This window comes from Scyliorhinus canicula, chromosome 1 (assembly GCF_902713615.1).
Source record: "Scyliorhinus canicula chromosome 1, sScyCan1.1, whole genome shotgun sequence".
Classification (NCBI taxonomy): Eukaryota; Metazoa; Chordata; class Chondrichthyes; order Carcharhiniformes; family Scyliorhinidae; genus Scyliorhinus; species Scyliorhinus canicula.
In genome coordinates, this window is record NC_052146.1 from 109634793 (window position 1) to 109656689 (window position 21897).

Consider the following 21897-nt stretch of genomic DNA (forward strand, 5'->3'; position numbering starts at 1 on the left):
GCCATGAGCCAACATATCCCACTGGACTCTGACTTCCACACAAGTCATTCCAAACTTCACTCTCAAAAGACACATTTTTAGAATCTTCTTTCATGCAATGCTTTCCCTTCGCTCTTCCCAACAAGGATCTGTTTCCGGGTTTTGCACTCTCCTTTCAGTATTCTTTTGTCTTGAATGCTTTCACACAAACTCTCAGAGATCCAGCTACTAATTTCTTCTCCATTATTTCAACTATTGCTTCACAGGCTGTCGTAAATATCACAAACCTTAGGATCACTTCAGATATCTTTGGTGTCTTACTAGCCAACACCTTCTCAGCTCTGTCTGTGACTTCACTGAAATTAAACATTGCTTATTTTCACAATAAATGAAGTAACTGTGAAGAGCCCCTAGTCGCCACATTCTGGCACCTGTTCGGGGAAGCGTTACGGGAATTAAACCATGTTCCTGGCCTTTTTCTGCTTTACAAGCCCACTGTGCTAAACCAGCCCCTGACTGGTTTTGGACCTAGGAAGATTTTTTTTTTATTTTACAAGAAAATAAATAGCAATATTAACCTTGACAGCTTCAATTATTTATTATGAAATTCTCAATAACCTGGATTTTCTTTACCACAGGTATTAGCCAAAGCTATATATCCCAGTGGCTATTGCAGCAAGGTCTTGATATGAGTGAGCCCAAGAAGAGGGCATTTTATAGATGGTACCTTCTAGAAAAAAACAGTCCAGGTGAGAAACATTCTGATCAGGGTTCTCTGAGTTAAATAATAATCGCTTATTGTCACAAGTAGACTTCAATGAAGTTACTGTGAAAAGCCCCTAAGAGTCTGAGTGAAGTAATGTTTTTGAAAAAAAATCCAAGTTTTCTAATTTTTCCAATAAATATCAAGTACTGATAAATAATGAGCCACTCTACAAACACTTGCACTTGCTAGAAGCAAGATACATTCGTACACCAGGCCCGTTCTTTACAAGTAAAAGGAATGGTGTATGTTCATGCTTTGCACTATTTTGAATTACCCGGAGCTTGGGGAATCGAGAGTTTCCTTCTGTGCTTTTTCCTTAGCAACCCCTTAGCCAATCAAGACCAACATGCAACCTTTTCTCCTGCACTATAAATTGTGGTTATTCTGAATTAAGCATTCTTTGTATTTGTGCTGATATGTGCAAGATGAAAAGCTTTGGCAGCATGTCTCTCTTTTTGGCAATATTTGTACAGCCATAAATTCTAAATGCATAACTGGGATAGAATTACATCTGACTCAGACTGGTTGCTGAAAATCTGCCCCTCTCTACCTCCACTGATAGAAACATACCTGTATTAATTTAAAAGAAAAATGACATTAAGTAAAAATTACTAAAGAATTAATTCCATAACTCCTATGTTCATGCTCTTTGTGAGCACCGATTGAAGGATTGGGGCTATCTCTGATCTTTGCTCTATCAACCGCAATTTCTCTCGGCTGACTGTAGGAGTAAATATCCTGCACAAACAGCAAACTGAACACCTCCTATAGTCAAGCAATCTTATCTATTCTGAGACAACAGTAGAGAGTGGGACATAGGAAACAGATGCATTCACTTAGTGCAGCCTCGCATAAAAGATACAAATCGAATGCATTTTGGTAATTGTGTAAATAAGTAACTTCCTGCTATGTGTGATAAACATATTGTCAATATTTAAAAGAGAATTGTGGATGCTTTGCATTTGAAGCAGTATTTTTGTTTACCTGTAATCACAGTTTATTTTGCGTTCTTTCTTCATGGTTATGACTTTGTAATTTTCCCTGTTATCTATCAACACTCTCCCACCCATGTGGGCAGCATTTAATTAGTATCTGTTTGTGAGGACTTGAATTTAATGTAAAGCTTAAGAAAAAGCAAATATTTTCTAATAAATCAATATGAACACTACTCCTTCATCAATACAGCTTATATTTCTAACCATTAGGTGCTACTTAAGTATGAGGCCAGTTTCCAACACAACAACAGAGGACCCTGAGTGCGGTCAATGTCAGTCCGGTGGACGGGAAACTTTCGTCTCAGGAAGAGGAAGTAGATTCACCTGGCGCAAAGAGTGCCGTTCGTCATGGAAAGGTCTGTAGATGGAGGAGCTTTCTCTGATCTTTGCTCCATCAAACGCAGCTTCTCTACACTGACGGCAGCAGTAAATGTCCTGCCCGAATGGCAAACTGCTGAAGACCTTCTATAGTCGAACAATGTACCTCACTCCATTTCAAAGACTTGTTTTACACCAATGCAGATTTGTTTTGTGTTCCCAAAATGGGTGAGCTGAAGGTGAAGGAAAGTAAGCTTCCCCTCCCAAGCAACAATCCTAGTACAACATTGTATATTTGGAACTATAGGCTTGGACTTAGTTATGGTAACCCTCACTTGCCCAGATTCCATATAAGGATATCATAAGGAATGAAGTATTAAAGGATGGCACTACCCATCCAATCATGTAATGATGTGTGCCACTTGTAACCAAGAGAGGAAAGCTGAGAGGGAAAGATTATAAAATAGTATAACTGGCCAGTATAAATTGAGCTGAAAATGGCCATAATGGGTGCTATGATCACCATGCATTTGACTGACACACTAGCTTTCATGACACCTGCTAATATCAGTACTTGTGGCTCAATAACCAGATAGTCTTAATGAGATTCCATCACATTATGCAGTCAACTATATAAATATGCATATCATTGCTAGTAAAGTATAGTTAGGGGATAGTATAGTTAGGGGCACAGACACTGTTCTCTGTGACCAAGATCGTGAGTCCCGACGGTTGTGTTTCCTGCCTGCAAGGTGCTCGGGTTCGGGATATCTCATCTGGGCTGCAGAGGAACTTGGAGTGGGAGGGTAAAGATCCAGTTGTCATGGTCCACGTAGGTACCAATGACATAGGTAGAACAAGAATTGAGGTTCTGCTGAAGGAATATGAGCAGCTAGGGCTAAATTAACAAGCAGAACCAAAAAGATAATAATCGCTGGATTACTACCTGAGCCACAAGGTAATTGGCACAGGCTCAATAAGATTAAAGAGGTAAATACATGGCTCAAAGGAAATGGGTTTGAATTCATGGGACATTGGCATCAGTACAGGGGTAGGAGGGAGCTGTTCCAATGGGACGGTCATCACCTGAATAAAGCTGGGACCAGAGTCCTGGCGAATCGCATAATTAGGGCTGTAGATAGGGCTTTAAACTAAATAGTAGGGGAGAAGAGTTCAGTTGTATGAAAAAATTAGAAAACCAAAGTTTAAAGGAGAAGGTAAGAGTGCAGGTTAATGATGAGGACTTTAAACGAGTAAAAGTGCCCACGGGCTCAGGAGAGGTTAATAACGTTTCCAGAATACGTATTAGAGCAGAGTATAGAAAGTGGCAGGGATCAAACTTCAGGCACTGCCATAAAGGGGACAACTATGAGAAGGGGGTTGGTCAATGCAGGACTGAGGGTGTTGTACCTAATTGTGCGTAGTATACGAAACAAGATAAATGAGGTTGCACACATTGAAATTAGTGCGTACGATGTTGTGGGTGTCACAAAGACGTGGCTGCAAGGGGGTCAGGGCTGTGATCTAAATATCCAAGGTTATGATGGGCAGAGGGGGTGAGGTTGCATTGTTAGTAAGAAATGAATTTCAGGGCAGCACGGTGGCGCAGTGGTTAGCATTGCTGCCTACGGCGCTGAGGACCCGGGTTCGAATCCCGGCCCTGGTCACTGTCCGTGTGGAGTTTGCACATTCTCCCCGTGTCTGCGTGGGTTTCACCCCCACAACCCAATAAGATGTGCAGGATAGGTAGATGGCTACTCTAAATTGCCCTTAATTGGAAAAAATAATTGGGGTACTCTAAATTTAAAAAAAAAACTGAATTTCAATCGATAGCAACAAGCTATATAGGGTCGGAAGACATAGAATCATTATGGGCAGCACGGTAGCATTGTGGATAGCACAATTGCTTCACAGCTCCAGGGTCCAGGTTCAATTCCGGCTTGGGTCACTGTCTGTGCGGAGTCTGCCCATCTCCCCGTGTGTGGCGTGGGTTTCCTCCGGGTGCTCCGGTTTCCTCCCACAGTCCAAAGATGTGCAGGTAGGTGGATTGGCCATGATAAATTGCCTTAGTGTCCAAAATTGGCCCTTAGTGTTGGATGGTGGTTACTGGTTATGGGGATAGGGTGGAGGTGTTGACCTTGGGTAGGGTGCTCTTTCCAAGAGCCGGTGCAGACTCAATGGGCCGAATGGCCTCCTTCTGCACTGTAAATTCTATGATTCTATGAATCAGAGTGGGCTGGGGCAGCAATGGTGGTGCAAGTGGTTAGCACCAGCTGATTCACGGCGCCGAGGTCCAGGTTTCGATCCTGGCTCTGGTTCACTGTCCGTGTGGAGTTTGCAATCTTCTCCCGTGTTTGCGTGGGTTTCGTGTAGGTGGATTGGCCATGCTAATTGCCCTAATTGGAAAAAATTAATGGGTACTCTCTAAATTTATGTATTTTAAAAAGAATCTGCGTGGGTCAAGTTGAGGAATCACAAAGGAAAAAGACGCGGATTGGAGTTATGTACAGGCCCCCTAGCAGTAGTCAAGATGTGAGGCAGAAAATAAATCAGGACATAGAAAAGGTTAATGTTACAAGAATCATGGCAGGACTTCAAATGCAGGTGAGCTAGGACAGTTCAGGGGTCGGTTAGAGGCTCCAAGGTAAGAAATTTGTGGAATGTCTACAAGATTTGTTTTGGAGCAGCTTGTGGTAGAGCCCACTAGGGGGATTGGTGATATCTAATGCGGTAAACTTGATTAGGAAACTTAAGGTGAAGGAGCTTTATGGGGAAGTGACCAGAATATGACACAATTCACCCTGCAGTTTGAGAGGGAGAAGCTGGAATCATATATGTCATTGTTTTTACAATTGAATAAAGGTAACTACAAAGACACGAGGGACGAGCTGGCCAGAGTTGATTGGAAGGGGAGCTTAGCAGAGAATAGTTGACCAGCAATGGCAGGAGTTTTTGGGGATATTCGGGAAGCACAAAGAACTTCATCCCCCGTAAGAGGAAACTTGCTAAGGGGAGGACAAGGCATCCATGACGAGCGAGAAGGCAGGAGAATGGGGCTGAGAAACCTATTAGCCATGATTGAATGGCCGAGCAGCTTTGATCGGCTTAATGACCTAATTCTGCTCCTATGTCTCATGGTCTAACATCAATCTTTATTGTCACTGGAGACTGAAGGAGGGAGTTTCCTGAAGTATACTGGCGTAGAATTCCATTTCACCATCTAATGTACATTATTCTGCCTTAGAATGGTTATTTATCAGCACAGCCAGATGAGAGCTAAATGTTACTTCTCAATCGGTAATTTGTACTGATCACACATAGAAGACAGGAGCAGGAGGACGCCATTCAGCCCCTTCGAGCCTGCTTCGCCATGCATCACACGATTATGGCTGATCATCCAATTCAATAGCCTAAGCCTGTTTTCTCCCATAACCCTTGGATCCCATTCGCCATATCTATTCGCCTCTTGAATGTATTCAATGTCTTATCCTCAACTACTTCCCGCGGGTAATGAATTCCACAGGCTCACCACTCGTTGGATGAAGAAATGTCTTCTCATTTCGGTCATGAATGGTCTACTCCAAATCTCAGACTGTAAACCCCTGGTTCTGGACACACCCACCACAATTGAGCCTGAGCCCATAACCCTCATAAACTAGCTGTTACTACTTACCTGCCACGTTTGTAGTGAAACATGGTTTTGCACAACATAAAACATTTTTATACTCTTCTGCTTACTGCAGATACCAACTAACAACATATCACAGCTTGCACAAGTTCCCTAATTGTACTTTGTTTGATTTCACTGTCTTACAGTTATTTTGGTGAAATCAGTATCCAGATGAGGCAAAGCGTGAGGAAATTGCGGAATGCCTGCAATACCGTCATACAGAAACCAGGTCAGTAGTCGTGGTTTGCAGTTAGTGTAAAATAATGCAACAGCTTGAGGGCAGCACGGTGGCGCAGTGGTTAGCACTGCTGCCTAACGTCGCTGTCCGTGTGGACTTCGCACATTCTCCCTGTGTCTGTGTGGGATCTCATCCCCACAACCCAAAAAGATGTGCAGGGTAGGTGAATTGGCCAGCTAAATTGCCCCTTAATTGGAAAAATAGAATTGGATACTCTAAATTATTTAAAACAGCTTGGACGGGATTTTCTCCTGCCGACTATCTGCCGTTAAATTTTCCCGTCCCGTCCATGATGACTCCTGCAGCGGCCGGGACTGGAATAGCCCCAGAAATGAATGACAAAAAGTCTTGCAGTAAATGGTTTCTGGCACCTAAATGTTACAAACGCTGCCAAAATACAGAACGGTATTCATATAGTTACATGTGGTTGTACTGAGCAATTTGTATAGCACTTAATTTCAAACTTTACATATTTAAAATGGTGATGGCAAATGATTGGAAGAGTAATAAAATTGGACTTCAGGTGGCAACCATGGAATGAGTGGTCGCACATTTGGCAGCTCTCGCTCGAGGCAATTTTTTCGGTCCCTTTCCCTGGTTGGTGGATGTTTTGAAGGAAAAGGGTGCAGGATGGTGGAGGAACACTATTCTCAACTGGTGAATGGATTTGTAGACCAGAAGTGGGTTTAGAAGAAAGGAGTTGCAAGAGCAAAAAACTCTTTGTGTGACACAGGGAAAGATGGCGGAGAGCAAGGGGTAGGGCCCTACCAGCCCAATGGTCAACGGAGCACTTGGTGGACTTTCTGATCGAAAAGGTCAGTCAGCAGAGGAGGGAGGCTCCGGCGGACCGGCAAAGGTGGTAGACCCACTGAGAGTGGCTTAGGATTTGGATTTGTTTATTGTCACGGTGTACCGAGGTACAGTGAAAAGTATTTTTCTGCAGGCAGCTCAACAGATCATTAAGTACATCAAAAGAAAACAAATAAAGAAATATACATAATAGGGCAACACAAGGTATACAATGTAACTACATAAACACAGGAATAGGGTGAAGTACACAGCGGCATAGTGTTAATGAGGTCAGTCCATAAGCGGATCATTTAGGGTCATGTCTGGTAGCAGCGAGGAAGAAGCTGTTTTGAGCCTGTTCGTCCGTGTTCTCAGACTTTTGTATCTCCTGACCGATGGAGAAGTTAGAAATGAGAGGGGTCTTTAATAATACTGCCCACTTTCCCCAGGCAGCGGGAGGTGTAGATTGATTCAATGGATGCGAGGCAGGTTCGTGTGATGCACTGGGCTGTGTTCACGACTCTCTGAAGTTTCTTGTGGTCCTGGTGTGGCAGTTGCCATACCAGGCAGTGATGCAGCCAGATAGGAAGTTTTCTATAGTGCATCTGTAAACGTTGGTAAGAATTTATGTGGACATGCTGAATTTCCTTTGTTTCCTGAGGAAGTATAGACGCTGTTGTGCTTTCTTGGTGGTAGCGAGTGGGGATCGACTGTGTGAGGTGAGGCTGGAGACCCAGTGCCAAGCGATCCGGATGATGGAGGAGGGGGTGGGGGAGCACGAGGAGCAGCTTGCCTCGTTGGTGGCCGAGATTGGGATGATGTGGGAGACCCATAAGTGGCTTATGGGGAAGGTGGAGAATTTGGAGAACTGCTGCCAAAGGCATAATTTTAGAACCGGGGATAAGCCAGAGTGCATCGAGGGAGCGGACGCAGGCACTTATGTAGCCAAAATGCTGGAGAAGTTGTTGGGGGAGGGGGCCTTAACCTGGAGGTTGATCGGGCGCACAGGGGGCTGATGAGGAAGCCGGAGGCAAACGAGCCACCAAGGGTGATGGTGGTGAGCTTACACCGATTCCTGAATAAGGAAAAGATATTGAGGTGGGCCAGACAGGTGAGGTGATCTACCTGGGACGATAATGAGCTCTAGATATGCCAGGACCTGCGTGCGGAACAGGCCAAGAGGGGGGGGGCGGGTTTCAACCGATTTAAGACTACCCTCTTTAAGAACTGGGTGAATTGGGCGGCATGTGGCACAGTGGTAGCACTGGGATTGCGGCGCTGAGGACCTGGGTTCGAATCCCGGCCCTGGGTTCGAATCCCGGCCCTGGGTCACTGTCTGTGTGGAGTTTGCATATTCTCCCCGTGTCTGCGTGGGTTTCACCCCCACAACCCAAAGATGTGCTGGTTAGGTGAATTGGCCTCGCTAAAGAAGTGACTCTTATTTGGAAAAAAAAATAATTGGCTACTCTGATTTTTTTTTTAAAAGAATGGGGTGAAGTTTGGGATGTTGTACCCGGCCAGCCTCTGAGTGACCCACAATGATTGTGAGTATTACTTTGGAGCACCAGAGGAGGCAATGGAGTTTGTGAGAGACAATGGACTGGCAGGAGAGGAAGGACATTGAACTCTGGAGGAGATGTGAGGGAATGTCCGTTCTCTCTGCCCCCCTTTTTGTTTTTGTTGTTGTTTTTTTTGCTTTGTTTCTATTGGGGGGGGATGGTCAGGGGAGAATCTCTTTTCACTCAGGGGTCGTTTTTCTTTCTTGTGGGGTTCTTGGGTGGGATTCTGGCGGATCGTGCTGGGTGAGCGCACCTTTTTTCTTATTGTTATTGTTGTTTATATTGTTGGGAGCGAACAACAATAACAATATTGTTGGAAGGGGGGAACCAGGCTGGTCGTATGGAATGTGAGAGGGCTGAACTTGCACTATTGAGGACCTTAGAGGCGGATAGAATCATAAAATTTACAGTGCAGAAGGAGGCCATCTGGCCCATCGAGTCTGCACTGGCTCTTGGAAAGAGCACCCTACCTAAGCCCACACCCCCACCCCAACCCAGTAACCCCACCTCACCTTTTTGGACACTAAGGCGCAATTTAGCATGGCCAATCCACCTAACCTGCACATCTTTGCCATGTGGATGCGGATGTGGCATTTTTACAGGAAATGCACTTGAAGATCGGGGAGCAGACTAAGCTAAGTAATGGATGGATAAGCCAGGTCTTTCACTCAGGATTAGATATGAAGATGCGGGGAGTGGTAGTGCTGATGGGTAGCGTTTGAGGTGGGGAACATAGTGGCAGACCCCAGGGGGAAGGTTTATGAAGGTGAGTGGTAAATTAAAGGGGATGCCAGTGGTGTTGGTGAACGTGTATGCCCCAAATTAAGAGGATGTCGAATTCATGAGGCTGGGAAGATCCCAGACCTGGAATCACACCGGCTGATAATGGGGTGTAGGGGGGATTTTAATATGGTTATTGAGCTGAAATTGGACCAGTTGAATCCACGGTCAGAGAGGATATTGGTAGTGGTGCGGGAGCTAAAAGGGTTTATGGAGCACGTGGGGGGAGTGGACACATGGTGGTTTGTAAGGCAGCAGGTGAAGGAATTTTCGTACTTCTCCCATGTGCACAGGGTGTACTCCCGGATCGATTACATCATGGTGGATAAGACTGTGCTGGCGGGTGGACGGGGGAGGGGCCGCAGTGGAGATTAGACATTGGGTTGTCTGCGGATGAGGAAGTCTGTGAGTGGGTGAGGGACGCTATTTGGGGGTATGTGGAGCTGAATGATACAGGTGAGATTTCGGCCGGCATGCTATGGGAGGCGTTTAAGACAGTGGTTTGGAAGAGTTTGTATCGATATGGGCACATATGGAGAAGACGGAATGGGCAGAGATGGCTAGGCTAGTGGATGAGGGTGGGGAACCAGATTAGGCTGAGGAAGGGTTGCGTTGGGGAAGTATTTCGTTCGGGATTGGACTTTAAAATGAAGGGAGTGGCGATTTTGGTCAATAAGCCATGGGAAATAAAGTGGCTGGCTCTGGGGGAAGGTATGTTATGGTAAGTGGGAAAATGGAGGGGATGCATGTGTTATTGGTAAATATCTATGCCCCGAACTGGGACAATGTGGAGTTTGAGGCGGGTGCTGGGGAGGATTCTTGGACTCTCATCGGCTGACCATGGGGGAAGGGACTTTAATACGGTCCTGGTTCCGAGACTGGACCGGTCGAGCTCGAGGTCAGGGAGGGTGTCGGCTACATCTAAGGAGTAGAGGGGGTTCATGGAGCACATGGGCTGGTGGATCCGAGGAAATTTGGGAGGCTGAGGGTGAAAGAATTTTCGTTTTACTCCCATGTGCACACGGTGTACTCCCGAATAAATTTCTTTGTGTTTGATAAGACATTGTTGGCAGGGGTGGTGGATATTCTGTATTTGGCAATAGTGGTGTCGGACCATGCCCCGCGCTGGGTGGATTTGTGAGTGAACAAAGGGGCCCAGCGCCCGCAATGGAGGCTGGATGTGGGACTGTTAGCAGTGGAAGAGGTATTTGAGTGGGTGAGGAATGCCATCTGGGGGTATGTAGAAATTAATGATACGGGGGAGTTGTCGGCAGATACGGTTTGGGACGCACTGAAGGCAGTAGTCTTGGGGGGGTGGGGGTCTATCCCGATTCGGGCGCATAGGGAGAAGGCAGAGCGGTTAGAGATAGAAAACCTAGTGGAAGAAATCCTGCTAGTAGGTGGACAGGAGATATGCAGAGGCCCCGGAGAAGGGTGGCTAAAGGAATGCCAGAGGTTGCAAATGGAATTCCGTCAGGGAGTAGGGCAGTTGAAAAGGTGAGAGGGGCGGTATAGGAGTGTGGGGAGACAACGAGCAGGATGTTGGCGTCCCAGTTGAGGAAGCAAGAGGCAGCGAGAGAGATTGAGAAAGTGAAGGACACCGGTGCGAATACGGTCTTGGACCCGGCGGCGGTGAATGGGGTGTTTCGGGAATTTTATAGCCAATTGTATGAGTTGGAACCCCCAGCTGGGGAAGAGGGGATGCAGCAGTTTCTGGGAGGGTTGGAGTTCCCAAAGGTTGATGAGGAGCTAGTGGAGGGCCCAGGAGCCCCAATTGGGTTTGTAGAAGTGGTTGAAGAGCTGGAGGTGATGCAATAGGGCAAGGCCTTGGGACCGGACAGGTACCCAGTGTAATTTTACAAGAAGTTCTTGCTGTTGGTAAGGGCCTTCAATGAAGCAAAGGATTTGGGAGTGCTCCCCCGACGTTGTCATAGGCATCGATCATTGGCGGGACGGGTTCAGACAGTTAAAATGACGGTCCTCCTGAGGTTTGTGTTTTTCAGAGCCTTCCAATTTTTATCCCCAAGCTGTTCCTCAAAAGAAGTGAACGCAGTGATCTTGGGATTTGTCTGGGCGGGTAAAACCCTGCGGGTGAAGAAGATGTTGCTGGAGTGAGGGTGTGGGTGGGGTGGGGGGAGAGGGGGAGCTGGCTCTTCCGAATGTCATTAATTACTACTGGGCGGCGAATATTGTGATGGTCAGGAAGTGGGGGAAGGGTCGGTATGGGAGTGGGTGGAGGCAGCGGGTTTGGGGGCACTGTTAATGGCACCTCTGCCGTTCTCACCGACTTGGTACTCCACTAGCCTGGAGGCATCATATGGGGTTCGAGGGGGCGTCAGTGTGGGCACCGATATGTGATAACCTTTGGTTCGCCCCGGGGGGGGGGGGGGGGGGGGGGGGGGTCGGGCCGGGGGGGGGGTTTCAGGGGTGGCAGCGGGCGGGGATCGAGAGATTTGGAGATCTGTTTATTGATGAGGGTTTCCCGAGGTTAGAGGAGTTTGAGTTACAAGTGAGGGATTTTGTGCAGAGGCAGGTTTCGACCTTACTGCATCTGCCGCACCGGGGACTACAGGATAAGGTGGTGTCGAGAACAGGAGTAGGCGAGGGGAAGGTCTCCGAGATCTATAAGGAGCTGATGGGAGTGGGAGGGAGCCCCGATAAGGGAGTTGAAGCGAAGATGGGAAGAAGAGCTGGGTGGGGAGTTGAAGGCCGGAATATGAGGGGAGGCCCTGAGGAGAGTTAATGCATCCTCATCATGTGCCAGGCTCAGCCTGATACAATTTAAGGTAGTCCACAGGGCTCACATGACTGTGGCCCGGATAAGCAGGTTCTTTGAGGGGGTGGAGAATAGGTTTGGGCGCTCTGCGGGGGGTCCTGCAAACCATGTCCATATGTTTTGGGCATTTCGAGGCTGAGGGGTTCTGGCAGGGGTTTGCTGACGTCATGTCAGAGGTGTTGAGGGTGAAGGTTGTCCAGAAGTGTTGATTTTTGTGGTATCGGAAGACCCGGGTGTCCAGAGGGTGAGAGGGGCCGACGTCTTGGTGTTTGCCTCCCTCCGGTAGCCCGGAGATGGATCTTGCTGGAATGGAAGGACCGGGGGCCGCCAAGCCCAGTGCGTGGGTGAGTGACCTTGCAGAATTCCTTACATTAGAAAAGATCAAGTTAGCCTTTTGTCACAAAATTTACAGTGCAGAAGGAGGCCATTCGGCCCATCGAGTCTGCACCGGCTCTTGGAAAGAGCACCCTACCCAAGGTCAACACCTCCACCCTATCCCCATAACCCAGTAACCCCACCCAACACTATGGGCAATTTTGGACACTAAGGGCAATTTATCATGGCCAATCCACCTAACCTGCACATCTTTGGACTATGGGAGGAAACTGGAGCACCCGGAGGAAACTCACGCACACATGGGGAGGATGTGCAGGCTCCGCACAGACAGTGTCCCAAGCCGGAATCGAACCTGGACCCTGGAGCTGTGAAGCAATTGTGCTAACCACAATGCTACCGTGCTGCCTTGAGAGGGACTGTGGAGGGGTTTTCCCGGAGATGGAAACCGTTTATCGACTTCTTCAAGGATAGTTCAGAAGTCAGCAGGCGGAGGTGGGACTCTGGGTTAAAAAAGGAGGCAGTGTGGGTGGGGGGAGTGGCAGGGAAGGTGGGGTGTTAGTTATTTATTTGTTATGTGATTTCCTGTTTGTTCTCTGTTTGGTTTTGGTTGTGTTTGATGTGTGTATGGAAAAAATGCCTTAATGGGAACATTTTTTTAAAAAGGAAGAGTTATAAAATGAGCTGAGTGTATCGGGAACAATGTTGTTAAATCTACATAATTACTAAGCAGCCAGGATCTTAACTGAAACTACTCAAAAAGTAGTGAACTCCCAACACCAAAGCTGCAATCAAAGAGCTTTAATCCTTGAGTTGTTAAAAAAATTCTTTGTTGCTCATTCTCAATATTACAATCTCAAACACATAATATAGAGTACAATGATCGTTGAATTAAAAGTGAGCAGTCGTTTAAAATCTGATGTATTGGGGAATTAAGAACAAGAAAGCCAGGTCAAGACTTTCAATCAAGCTGCCATCCTCAATTCTCCAATACAATAACGTTTAAATGGCTGTCCATTGAGAACAGGAAAAACTGTCCATCAACCTGCCAACTGCTATTCCCATTACATCACTGACCAATGCAAACTCATTCAAGTTCTATTGCAAGTTAAGCCTCTTCCTTTTTAAAAAATTCTTTGTACCTTTCATGAATTCTAACATTAGTGTTCGACCATTAAAATAAAGATGTTCCCAAGGCAAACTGTAGGTTCAGCACCTCATCTTCTGATTGGGCCGTTGCAGCCCTTGGGATTCAGTATTAAGTTAACAGCTTTAGACTGTGAGCTCTGTCTCCATCTTTTCTTTTATAAATTTAAGAGTACCCAACTCTTTTGTTTTCCCAATTAAGGGGCAATTTAGTGTGGCCAATCCACCAACTGTGCAGATCTTTGGGTTTGTGGGGGTGGGACCCACGCAGATACAGGGATAATGTGCAAACTCGACACGGACGGTGACCTGGGGCCAGACTCAAACCCAGGTCGTCGGCGTCGTGATGCAGCAGTGCTAACCACTGCGCCACCCCTCTGTCCCCATCTGATCACTTTTTAATACAAAACATTTTTTTATCCCAATGCGTCCACCCTCGAGAGACACACACAGGGCCATCTGTCATTTATTCAAGTTTTGTTTTCACTGAGCACTGACTTTTTCTCCTAGTGATATGTTCTGCTGCCTTACCTTTATGCCACTATCAGCACTTTCTATAGTCCTTCACACTTCCTCTGAGGGCGACACAGTGGTGCAGTGGTTAGCACTGCTGCGTCACGGCGCCAAGGACCCGGGTTCAATCCTGGCCCTGGGTCACTGTCCATGAGGAGTTTGCACCCCCCCCTATGCAGATATAATCCATCACATTTCTCCCTCTCATTAACTCTGAAGAAGAGTCATTTGACTTGAAAAGTTAAATCAGTTTCCCTCTCCACAGAGCTACCAGACCTGCTCCGGTTTTCCAGCAATTTCTGTTTTCAGATTATAAGAGAAAGATGTTCACTGGAAAGTGTTGCAGCGGTTAAGAATTGTGGTACCAGATAATTGTACTAAATGTATATATGTATGATTAAGTTATTTAAGTTTTGTAAATTTTCCTGTCTGTTATTTACTCCTACCAGGTAAAAAGTTATCAGAGTTTGAGCGAGTTACCCCTCTGAAAGTGTACAACTGGTTTGCAAATCGTCGGAAGGAGATGAAGAGAAGGGCAAACATAGGTAAGGCCATTGAAATCTCTGCAGGAAGTTTTTTTAAATTACGGGCTTTTGAATACTTGGTTCACCACAACAATGTGGTAAATCTGAATGCAAAGTTGTTTTGTATTCAGTCTTTTGTCTCCGCTAAATCCAGCAGTTCTCCACTGACCTCTAGATGAAACACCATACAGTCAAGAATCAGACAGATATTCACCCCACATAATGCTGAAAACATGACTGCATTAATCAAATGTGGGGTAGGATGGATGCCATTCTGTCTGTAGCTGACTATCCTGCTGAAGGACACCACATGGCAGAAAGTGTCTGCTTGGCAGTACATTCATTTTTGTAAACTTTTTAAAGTGAGTAAATGATGAATTATTTTTTTCTTAATTTAAATAGATTTGAGCTCCCTATTAGCAAAAGTAAAATAAAGTTGGCATAATCCCAGATGACCTTTCCCCTTTGAGGGGGAGAGGTGACTGGTGGTGAATTTTACCTGAGGATCACCATACCTCAGGCGAGGGGCAAGGTTGAGAAGGCAAGACCTCAGCCGGTACAGGAATTGAACCCGCGCTGTTGGCCTCACTCTGCATCAAATACCAGCTGTCGAGTCAACTGAGCTAAACCAGCCCTCTCCCATATAATACAATTGATTGAGACATACTGAATAGAAAGTGCCAGATTCCATCTTCAGTGTACCCAGCCAAAGCAAAAGTAAGGTCCAGTGATTGGTCTCTTTGACCTTGGGCTAGGAAGGAAAATACCATTCAGAGCTTCTACTCATGATTGCTGTCAAATGACCCCTGCTGGAGAACATACTTGGTTGTACAGAATTGGGCTTGCTTTTAAAATATACATAATGTAGGTTGTTTTAAGTTTAGTTAGTTTCTGATCAATCTTCTTTTCAAAGAAGCAGCAATCCTGGAGAGCCATGGGATTGATGTTCAGAGTCCTGGTGGACATTCCAATAGTGACGACATCGAGGGCAATGACTACTGTGAGCAAGTGAGTCACGACTATTAGAGGTTAGAACTACAAAAGTACTTCTTTGAATCTCCTTAATTTTTCTCTAACAGGTGTGTAAAGTAAATGCATTTGTTATAAACAGACTCAAAATTGGTAATAAATCCGATGTCATCGAACAGCTATTTGTCAGTTGACAGACTAAAGGTTTTCACTGTAGACAATTTAAGGTTAGGTCAAATCATTCATTTGTTGGCAGGTGCATAAGTTCTTCAAATTGCCACTACAACGTTCTGAAACGCAACTTCACTGTACTGTTATGGTTCATGTTGTGCATTAAAGCCATGAAGGAATCCCAGTTCACAAAGATGCTGGCACATATGACATGGCAATGAGGGAAGAGGGACTTCTGGAAGGCATTTAAAGGAAGAAACAAGAACCTAGACCAGTTTTTTCGCAAACTTGAAATAATTTCATTGTAGTGAGAGTACATTTTTTTTTTTTAAATGCAGGGCTGCATGCACTTCTAAAAGCCCCAGGTGACATACAGTGGAAAAATGGCAACTTCCAGAGCACAACTAGACTTGGCCATGAGCTTAAGATTCCTGTTTTTGATCACAGCTCGTGAATCTTTCTTGTAAGTGAATGAAAAGTGCAGACGGGATCTGCCAGATATATGACGCCTTCATGATAAAATAGCCGTCCAACCCTTTTGCCTAGGTATATCTTGTCCATAAAAAGTAGGACAAACCCAATCCAGCCAACTACTGCCCCATCAGCATATTCCCACTCATCAGCAAAAGTGATGGAATGAGTCATCAGTAGTGCTATTCACCAATTACCACCACATTAATGCACAATCTAGGTTCTGAGAGGTCCACTCAGCTCCAGATGTCTTTACAGCTTCAGTTCAAACATGGGACGTCAGTGCTGTATTCGAAGCAGACATAGACATGGCCTTGACATAGAGGCAGCATTTCACAGAATATGATACCAAGGAGCCATGAAAATTTGAAATCATTGGGTTTGAGGGAACAAAAGTGCTAGTGTCTAAAATACCTGACATAAGGAAGCTGGTTGTGGTTGTTGAAGATTAATCGTAATAATAATCTTTATTAGTGTCGCAGGTAGGCTTACATTAACACTGCAATGAAGTTACTGTGAAAATCCCCTAGTGGCCACACTACGGCACCTGTTTGGGTACACTGAGGGAAAATTCAGAATGTCCAATTCACCTAACAAGCACGCCTTTCGGGACTTGTGAGAGGAAACCGGAGCGCCTGGAGGAAACCCACGCAGACACAGGGAGAACGTGCAGACTCCGTACAGACAGTGACCCAAGCCGGGAATTGAACCCGAGTCCCTGCTGCTGTGAAGCAACAGTGCTAACCACTGTCTACCATGTTGCCCCTTGTCATCTTGTCACTGAAGGGATGTCTCAAAGCGGCATCCCGGGCCAAGCTACCTTCAGCTGATTCATAGAATCCCTACAGTGCAGAAGGAGGCCCGCCAGCCCATCGAGTCTGCACCCACCCTGCAAAAGAGCACCCTAGGCCCACTCCCCCCACCCCATCCCCACAATCCCACCCAGCCTGCACATTTTTGGACAATAAGGGACAATTTTGTATGGCCAATCCACCTAACCTATACATCTTTGGACTGTGGGAGGAAACTGGAGACTTGGAGAAAATCGACACAGACATGTGGAGAATGTGGAAACTCCTGACAGACAGTCACCCAAGGCAGGAATTGAACCCGAGTCCCTGGTGCTCTTAGGCAGCAATGCTAACCACTTTGCCACTGTGCATAGTTTTCAACGCCATCAGCAATTCCACAGATAATAAAAGGGCCTATCCCACTATGTAGCAAGGCCTGGAAACATTCTAGCTTGGACTGGTAAGTGACAGGTAACATGCCATTCTAGTGCCAGGCAATGACCATTTACAACAATTAAGAGCCTAACCCACCTACTCCTAACATTCAAAAGCAATATTATTGAAGCCACCACCATCACAGTATACCAAACATTCACCTGCAGCAGCCACATCAATGCCATTGCTACTAGGGAGGTTCAGAGGCAGGGTTTTATGCTGCAAGTGGCTCACCTGCTGATACCCTAAAGACTTTCCATCGCTTACGAGCCAAAAGTCAGGAATGTGACAGAATGTTCTCCAGGATGGATGCAGCTGCAACAACAGTCAATAAGCTCAACATAATCCAGATAAAACAGTCTGCTTGATTGGTACCCCATCTTCTAGCTTAAATATCCATTCTGTCCATCACCAGCATATTATGACTGCAGTGTGCACAATCTTGCAGATCAAAAAATCTTCCAAACCCTTGACTTCCATGACCTAGAAGGGCAAAGGTGTCAGGTACATGAGAAGACCATCAACTTCCAAGTTCCCCTCCAAGTCATAAAACACCCTAACTTGGACATATGATGAATTTACTTCATTGCTGTTGGATTAAGTTCCTGGAGCTCTACCCAACAACAATGTGAGAGCACTTTCTCTACATAGACTGCAGGCATTTAATGCAGGAAGCGCATCACCGCCTTTCAAGGGAAGCTAATGCTGGGCAATAAGTAACAGCTTTGCCACTGATGCCCACATCACAAAGATTGCTTTTTAAAAAATTAGGCCTTAATGTGACAGTCCTCATTTAGGATTTATAACATCTTCCATCAAGTTGGAAACAATTCTCTGCAACACTCCAAAAATGATTTGACCTTGTCAACACAGAAATTTACTATTCTACACAGTGTCTCTTTCAGTCTACTTTCATTCTTCATACAGGCACCAGAACACCATGGTCAACCAATCTTTTTCTGCAGGTTTCTAAGATCTATATGACACTTCCTCAATCTCTCCTTTGGTTACAATACACATTGGAAATAGGAGCAGGAGTAGGCCATTTGGCCCCTTGAGCCTGCTTCACCATTCAATCAGACCATGGCTGATCTTCTACCACAATGCCATTTTCCCTTACTAACCCCGCACCCCTTTATGCCTTTACTATCTAGAAATCTATTGATCTCTGTCTTCAATGTATGCAATGACTGAGCCTCCACAGCCCTCTGGAGCAAAGAATTCCAAAGATTTACCACCTCTGAGTAAAGAAAGCCCTCCTCATCTGTGTCTCCAGGTTTGATACCCCAACCTAGGGGAGCATCTCTCCTGAATCTACCCTGTCGAGCCCTCTAGGAATTCTGTATGTTTCAATGAGATCACTTCTAATTTTTCTAAATTCTAGAGAATCCAGGCCTACTCTCCCCAGTCGATCATCATAGGACATTCCTGTCATTCTAGGAATCTGTCTGATGAACCTTTGTTGCATTGTCTCTATGGCAAGTATATCCTTGGTAAAGGAGACCAAAACTGTATACCATACTCCAGATGTAGTCTCACCAAGGCTTCATATAATTGCAGTAAGACATCTTTACTCCTGTACTCAAACTCTCTTGCAATAAAGGTCAACAGACCATTTGCTGTCCTAATTGCTTGCTGCACCTGCATGCTAGCTTTCGGTGACTCATGAACAAGGACCTCTTTGAACATCAACACTTCCCAATCTCTCACAATTTAAAAATATTCTGCATTTCTGTTTTTCCTACCAAATTGAATAACTCAGTTTTCCCACATTATATTCCATCTGCCATGTTCTTCCCTGTTCCTTTAGCCTGTCTAAATCCCCATGAAGCTTCTTTTCATCCTCCTCTCACTTCCATTCCTATCTAATTTTGTGTCGTCGGTAAACTTGGAAATATTGAATTTGATCCCTCCATCCAAATCATTGTATACATTATGAATAGCTGGGACCCAAGCATAGATCATATGGTATCAAACTCATCATTGTTGCCAACTTGAAAATGCCCACTTATTCCTACTCTATTTTCTGCCCGCTAAACAATTTTCAGTCCACACCGGTATGTTAGCTCCAATCCCATGCACTCCAATTTTGTTTATTAATCTTTTGTGTGGCACCTCATTGAAAGTTCTCTGAAAGTTCAAATACGCCACATCCTCTGGTTCCCCTTTATTTATTCTGCTAGTCACATCCTCAGAAAACCTCTATAATAGGTGAGTCAGACAGTATTTCCCTTTCATAAATCCATTTAAAAAAATTAGAATACCCAATTAATTTTTTCCAATTGAGGGGCAATTTAACGTGGCCAATCCACCGACCCTGCACATATTTGGGCTGTGGGGGTGAAACCCACGCAAACACAGGGAGAATGTGCAAACTCCACACGGACAGTGACTCATAAATCCATGTTGACTGTGGACAATCCTACACTGCCCTAGGATCCTGCTAGGTTGGCACTGTCAGGGATGCCATGACTCCGACCACCTGGGGCTACAATGTCCTCTAAGCCTCCTGGCATGGACATCACTTCTATCCAGAAAATTCAACAGTGGCTGCACGAAGGAACCCTTTCATTTTCATGTCTGAGTGGTTCCGGCTGATTCTTTGGTGGAACAGTACCTCCAGTGCAGACATAATGTTCAGGCACCAGATGTTGAAAAAGATCAAGTCTAAAAAAAATTGCTGTCAGACAGAGCACCTGGTCTTTCTCGGAAGCATTTCAGAGTAGAAAAAATATCCACTATTGAAATAAATGCGGTCAGAACACCTTCTCTAAAGAGGAAGCACGTGAATCGTGAAGTGCTATAAAAAACAAAGCTAATCTCTTCCTTGAGTTGGTCTACAGCTGTCAACCAAGAGGCTTGTAAAAGTCAATCGTATGTGTAATTCAACGTAAACAACAAAGTACAAAGAAATAAAAGCAGTTATACTGCAACAGTGAAACCTCAGAGGTTCGTAAAAGTCAATGGGGTGTGAAATTCAATGTAAATGACCCAAGTACAAAGGGACAAAAAAGGTATACTGCAACATTGAAGCCATGTTCTGATCTGAATGTGCCACTATCAACACCTTCTTAGTCATGATCATCATCTTTCACATTCCCTTTGTCTTTTTGTCCACAATATCTTCATTAATTTCTCCCTAGCCTCCACTCAGTCCCCTATCTAGCCTACTGCTCCACCCCCCAACAGCAGTATAAATCTCATCCTATTTCGAGTTCTCTCCAGCTTTGATAAAGAGTCATCCAGGCTTGAAACGTTAGCTCTGTTGTCTCTCAAACCTATGCTGTCATACCTGCTGAGATTTTCCAGTATTTTTTGACTTTGTGATTAAAACCACAGTACCTATTGGAGCATCAAGAGGAGTGAAATGCTTCTCCAAGAAAGAAACTGCAGAATGACTCTGTCCTGTGAGAGGATTTTAGGGCCGACAGGCTGTAGTTGCGTTTTTCCCTGTTGATGAGTTAAACATGAAATACAATAGTATGACATACCTTTTCATTGACCTGAGGAAGGAGCAGTGCTCCAAAAACTAGTGATTTGAAACAAACCTGTTGGACTTTAACCTGGTGTTGTCAGACTTCTTACTGTGCTCACCCCATTCCAACGCCAGCATCTCCACATCATGAAATACAACAGGCTTCAAGGTTTCACAGACTGTGCTTGCTTTGAAGAACAACATAGAACATACAGTGCAGAAGGAGGCCATTCGGCCCATCAAGTCTGCACCGACCCATTTAAGCCCTCACTTCCACCTTATCACCGTAACCCAATAACCCCTCCTAACCTTTTTGGTCACTAAGGGCAATTTAGCATGGCCAATCCACCTGACCTGCACGTCTTTGGACTGTGGGAGGAAACCAGAGCACCCGGAGGAAACCCACGCAGACATGAGGAGAATGTGCAGACTCCGCACAGACAGTGACCCAGCGGGGAATTGAACCTGGGGACCTGGCGCTGTGAAGCCACAGTGCTATCCACTTGTGCTACCATGCAGAACCAGGAGTGATTTGCGACTGGGTGACTTCTTGCTGGAATGGGGGGGCAAAAATAACAGAAGGCTGCTACCAGGGTGGCACAATGGCATGGTGATTAGCACTGCTGCATCACAGCGCCAAAGACCCAGATTGGATTCCAGCCTTCGGTGACTGTCTGTGTGGAGTTTGTACGTTCTCCCCGTGTCTGCGTGGGTTTCCTCCAGGTGATCTGGTTTCCTCCTACAATCCAAAGTTGTGCAGGCTAGGTGGATTGGCCATGCTAAATTGCTCCTTCATGTTTAAAGGTTAGGTGGGGTTATGTGTTTGTGGGGTGTGAGCCTAGGTAGAGTGCTTTTTCATAGAGTCAGTGCAGATACGATGGGCCGAATGGCCTCCTTCTGCCCTGTAGGGATGCTATGATTCATTTTAATGTCAGTAATGAGATTAAAATGAATACATATTAGCTCTGATGCGTTTCTTGTCCTTTCTGGGCGAGATCCTGATCATGCCAACCAGAACAGGCGGGAGAATCAGAAACTGTTTTGCGCCCAGCGCAGATCTCGTTTCGGGGATCTCCTGCTATTCTTCTGACATAGAGGGATTTGCGTGGGGCTAGTTTGTCTACCATCATAGACTTTGGCGTACTTTCCCAATCTACATCAGCTAACTTGCCCCTCATACCGTTTCAGTTTCCATTGTT

The 21897-nt window shown here is 45.5% G+C and overlaps 1 protein-coding gene across 1 annotated transcript in view; it reads left to right on the forward strand.

Moving 5' to 3' along the window:
• Positions 1-21897, forward strand: part of LOC119977150 (homeobox-containing protein 1-like) — a 121353-nt gene that overhangs the window by 61996 nt on the left and 37460 nt on the right. Inside the window, 6 exon segments of the mRNA XM_038818184.1 lie at positions 618-728; positions 890-987; positions 5893-5925; positions 5927-5957; positions 14312-14407; positions 15300-15394. Coding sequence (XP_038674112.1) covers positions 618-728; positions 890-987; positions 5893-5925; positions 5927-5957; positions 14312-14407; positions 15300-15394 — 464 coding nt within the window.